We start from the raw sequence: 5310 nt of genomic DNA, 5'->3' as shown, positions 1-5310 counted from the left end.
CTCCACACAACCTTCTCTTCTCCAGGCTGAACAGCCCCAACTCTCTCAGCCTATCTCCATAGGAGAGATGATCACTGATTCCATCTCCTTGCCCCTGCACAGGACACCCCAAGAATGAGGATTTCAGCCCACCCCATGTTGCTGCTTCATTTCCCAGTCACTTCAGTAAAACACCACAGTGAAATGACTCAGTTCTGTACAGAATATGCAGTGACAGATATTTTTGGCAGTAGCACATGGCAGAAATATCTCACTTACATAAAACAACCAAGTAGCAATCCTGTTGCCTGTTCCCAGTTCCTTAAAAGCATCTGGCTCATCTTTCTGTGAACAAAGCAAGCAGATTCCATCAGCATTGCCTTGGGGTGCTGAGAGGAGCCAGTGGCACACAGCTGCTGAGCCAGCAGCACAACTCATGCAGGAGAATGAACTCAGCCCCTCCCTGTGCAAGGAGGGAGATGCAGGAGGAGGGAATTTATTAACTGAAGTAAATCAGGCAGCTGGAAATCCTGTAGGCCAGGGAGGGTGTGAGCCCAAACTGCTACTGGGGAGAAACAACTGTGCTGTCTGAGGAATGTGGAAATCCTCTTCACAGCAGTTATTCAATTACACTCATGCCCCCCATCCTTGGCAAGGACAGCTTAGTCCCAGGGTCACTGAGCATGGCACTGCCCCAGGGGTGGCCCTAGGCACCTCCCCACCATGCTCCACTGCTCTGTCATTCCAGCTGGGAAGAAGGGAGGAAGCCCCAGGAACAAACTAGGAGCTGTTTATCACTTGACTTGCAAGGACAAACCCCCTTTTGATGAGTTTTGATGCCAACTTTTCTCACACCTCTACTTCTAAACCCAACCCCTGTGAGAACTTGAGTGGGTTAAATTTCCATCAGTGTACTCCAGGAAGTGACCTGAGCATTTCCAAACAAAACCTGTTAATCATTGGAGCACTGTGCTTACAGAGCAGAGATCCTGGTTAAGAGTTGTGGCCTGGACAGACAGGGTAAGGTTAATCTGAAGGGGTTAAATCACACAAAATTCTGCCCAATAAATAATCAGCTGAACTCAGCAGCATTGTTTGCAGCAGGCTGCAGTGTAAGCTGCAATGGAAATAGGTAGGAAGTGTAAATCCAATAGAAAAATGAGGGATGGTGAGGCAAGGCCTGAGCAGGCTTTCCCCAGTCAGGAATGTGCAGGCACTCAGCAGGCAGAGCACAGCCCACACAAGGTTCAGCTGGTGGTTTAGAGGGCTTTCTCCACTGACATGGATTAGGAAAGTTGAAGAGCTACACAATTTCTTAAAGGTTGTAGAAGAGAAACTGTGCCCCAGCCCAGAGGCCCAGGCTTCACCAGGTGGCTAGCTCTCCTCCAGCTCTTTACTTGCCCGTGCAAAGTCAAAGTGGGGTTCATACTGGCCTCCCACTCCATAATTTGCCACCTGAAAAAGAGAAACACATTGCTTGTGAAGAAGAAAAAGGTGAAGACAGAACAGGACTTACCCTTCCAAAATCAAAATGAGGCTCATACTGGCCTCCTACTCCGTAGTTGGCTACCTACAGTGAAAGGAGAAGCACAGGGTCTAGTAAAGCAGTATTTATCCAGGCAAGACTTTGACTGACTTCTACAGTCTTTCCACAGCTCAAGTTTAACCATCAAGCCCCAGGAAGTGACAAGCCTCTGTCAGCTACAGGAGCAGCAGCATATCCAGGACTGACACTGCAAGATGCAGTGTGTGCTCAAGGCAAGGAATCTGCTACTTCCCAGGGCACAGAAGTATTTTTCTTCTATAGAAACTTTTCAGCCCCTGTTCCACTCCAAATATCTCACAGGTGCTTTTGCATCATTCAGGTTTAAATCACTTTTTGACCTTTATGTCAATAAAGAGGATCTTCTGTCCTTCTTGCCAATTGACTATAAACACATCACCTCCATTTCCAACCAGATGCTTCGGCATTTTATCACCAGGAGTGCTGGCAGAGTGGCACAGGAGCTCTCAGAATCACTTTCTGGTCTGGCTTTCTAGGTATTTGCTTTGCTCACAATCAGTGAAGCAGCTGCTCATTTAAAGGCCTCAAGCAAATGAGTAAAAGCACTTGTGAATGACAGTTTACTCCAGTTGCACATACAGCCAGTGCTTCCCAGATTACAGGGACACCAGACATGCTCTTGGCCTTCCTCAAGTACCAGTCAAGCTAAATCTTTGACTAGGACCACAGCAGAGTGTGACTCTGCAGCAGTGAAACTTATTTACATAAATAGAAAGTAATTACACATCCAGTTCCACGACCATTGGGAGTTTCAGTTATCACTGAACAGAAAGCCATTTCATACTGAGGTAGGAACTGCTCTGCAAAGAACCTTTGTTTGTTCCCTCATGAATCAATGAGCTCTTGTGGCCACCTCAGCACCGTGAGTGCAGTGCTGCTCACAGACACCCAACCTGAAACGCTGCCTGACTCCTCCACCCAACCACCCTCACAGCTCACCTGCAGCTCCTCTGCCGTGGAGACATCCAGGCCTGTGAGGTCCTGGATCCTGGTGTTGATGCGGGACACCACGGGGCTCTCGTAGCCGGACAGCCACGCGCTGGGGGGAGAGGCACAGGCTGGCAGTAACAGCAGGAACAGCACCACAACAACACTGCAACGTGCTCACAATCTGACATCGTTTTTGTCTGACTTTGCAAGGTTTGGGTAGGACAACCAGAACTATTTGCAGGCACTACAACGACCTGCAGTTAATGAACACGTTTGCTGGAGAGAACACTTGCAGCACTGGTTTGAGGGAGCTCTAAGGGCCTCAGTCCCCACACTGGATTAGCAAATGACTGAAGGAAATATTCCAGTGTCATCTGCTTCAAGCTGTTCTCTAAAACAGGCACAGTTTTGCTCTTAGCCACTCCAAACAGCTAATTCAGCCCCTACAGGTGATGCACTTTGAAGCAGCACTTGGGAAAGGAACAGGTGAGTTACTTTGTGTGACTTAGCTCCTCTACAGTCACACACTCAGAGGCCTATAGCACTCTGATCTGCCCTCTCACATCACTTACCTGTGCAAAGCTACTAAAAATCACTCTGCAAACAATTAAATGATGCATTAAATTCTTCACCATTTTCCTCAGTGAACAACTTCTACACCAGAACAGCCTATTACACATCTGGTACTTAGCACAAGGTTCAGGTACACAATGACTTTTAGAGGGGAAAAACTCCCAAAACAACCCAATTTCTTTTAAAAAAATAAAGAGTAAAGGACAGTCTCAAAGGTATTTTTCAAAATGTTTGCAGCCTGCTCTATATTAGAACTTTTGAGCTAAAAATGCTGCACTTATATTAACTGGCAAACAGAGAGTGGTACCAAGAGGTAGAGCAGCAGTTCTGCCTCTGTCTGGCCCCAGTGCTGCATTCTCTCCCTTAAGTGGCTGCTCCCTGGTGAGAGCTGCAGGGCTGCCCGGGGCCAGCCACATGCTCAAAGTAGTGATGTTTGGGCAAAACAGGGACACAGGGTTAGTGTGGCCACAGCTCTCTGCATCCCTGCAGGCCCCTCAGCAGCCATGGACACAGCCAGGTGCTCACAAGGACACACAGGCATTTTCCAGCTCTTTACAAGATAATCATTTAGCTCCTTTGGAAAAAAATATCAATTTCACCTACCCAATAGCTTATTTTCTTGCTTTTCCCATCCTGTGCTGCTACTGCACCTTCATTTACCTGTCCTGTCCTCTGCTTCCCTTGCACTCCCCTGCCAGTCACTAATATGGATGATATTGATGATTTGGGGCCTGGTTTTACCCCCCCCTCCCCCCTTTTTTTTTTTTTTTCAAGGAAATGGAGATGATTAGTTCTACCTCTTTCTCTAGCAGCTGACTCAGCCCTTGGGGTCCTCAGTGGCTCCTGCTGGACAGACATACCTGTGCTCACAGCCCAGCTGGGAACTCTCAGTAGAAGCATCATAGTGTTTTGACCCAAATGAACCTTCACATCTCTAGTAAATGAAGTTTTTGTTCTTGAATTTGTATGAAAACCAAATCCCCAACCCTTTTCCTGGGAGGCCCAGCAGCAATGACACAGGACACGAGGCACTGACACAGTTACAGAATCTCTATGAGCAGTTTTTAAAGAACAAATGAAGTAGAGCTAATGAAAATAAGATTTCTCCAGACAGACATGCACAAACACCCACAGACCCATCAAGTGCCGACAGTTAGTGTGAGGAGGTGTTACAGTGCAGCCTGCTCTGCTCTCAGGTGCTAGGAGGATGCAAAGACTATGTCATGAAGCACTGACCAAAACCAACACCAAGCAGCAGCTGTGCAGCCCACGCTCTGCAGCCACGGTGAACAGGGAGTGCTCACCAGCAATCCTGACCTGTTTCACACACCAGAAAACCACAACAGCCACCAGCTCCAGCAGGAGGCTCTCCCTGCCTCTGGTCACTCTGTGCATAAAGTTTTTAAGGGAAAATAGAAAGGAAATAACCCAAAGAAAGAAAAAAACATTATTGCTCTGTTGGTGAGTTAGAGGTGCAGGAGGGTAACTGCAGCCTTCCAGGAAGGGAAATACTCTATGTATTTTAGGAGTAAAATTAATTGCCTGAGCACACAAAGTCTCTGAGAGGTGGAGGAAGAGGGAGCTGAAACCACAGCCCAAGTGCCAGCCTGGCTGCTGAGCAAAGCCAGGGGAGGCCTGGAGTGCTGTGGAGTTAGTGTGACTTAACCCTCTAAGTGCCATGGAACCTATTCCATACTCTCCTCTGGCCATCTCAGCTTTGGGCCCTTGCTAACACCCAGGTCAGTCTGTGCCCAGTGCCAGCCCCTTTGCAGCAGGTATTCCCTCACACACACAGACTTTCTCCCTGCTCTCGGCTATCCGGAAAGACACCCCTCACCAGCAGAGGGGGAGATGCAGCATTAACAGCCTTAAATGCTGCTGAGCAACCTTTTCTTTTCCTATTTGCACAGTTCGGGGCTCAGTGTGATTCAGAACTGCACACAGCTCTGCTCTTCCATGTACTCTGTTAGATCAGCAGCTTCCCTTGACAGGTTTGTTGGCATTCTGGTCTGACTGTGACCAGCTCAGGCCTCTATGGGCAGAAAACCTCCTAGCAGAGGGACAAGCTGCGTCCTGGGAGGCCAGAGGCAAGGTGGTGGTTCAAGGTGGTATTTGGTATTTCCTTAATACCTACCACACAAGCCCCAAATTCCATGACCACACTAGTACAGTATTTTGCTGACCCACTTGGCTGTGTAAAAAGACAACCCTGAACTAAAGTCAGTGTATTATAAGAATTAATATAACATGTTGATATAATATAT

The 5310-nt window shown here is 47.8% G+C and overlaps 1 protein-coding gene across 3 annotated transcripts in view; it reads right to left on the bottom strand.

Annotated features, from left to right (window-relative positions):
• The window catches only part of P4HA1 (prolyl 4-hydroxylase, alpha polypeptide I), a 24644-nt gene that overhangs the window by 2989 nt on the left and 16345 nt on the right, over window positions 1–5310 (bottom strand). For 2 of the 3 annotated variants that reach the window (XM_009078324.1, XM_009078323.1), the window contains exons 9-11: window positions 2483–2582; window positions 1496–1549; window positions 259–324 (exon numbers count right to left, since the gene is read on the bottom strand). In XM_009078324.1, the coding sequence (XP_009076572.1) occupies window positions 259–324; window positions 1496–1549; window positions 2483–2582 (220 nt within the window). The remainder of the gene's footprint in view (window positions 1–258; window positions 325–1495; window positions 1550–2482; window positions 2583–5310) is intronic. The other variant, XM_009078325.1, reaches the window with a different exon arrangement.

This window comes from Acanthisitta chloris, unplaced genomic scaffold (genome assembly GCF_000695815.1).
Source record: "Acanthisitta chloris isolate BGI_N310 unplaced genomic scaffold, ASM69581v1 scaffold6247, whole genome shotgun sequence".
Classification (NCBI taxonomy): Eukaryota; Metazoa; Chordata; class Aves; order Passeriformes; family Acanthisittidae; genus Acanthisitta; species Acanthisitta chloris.
The sequence above is the reverse complement of the archived record's forward strand: the minus strand, read 5'-3'. Positions and strand labels throughout refer to the sequence as shown.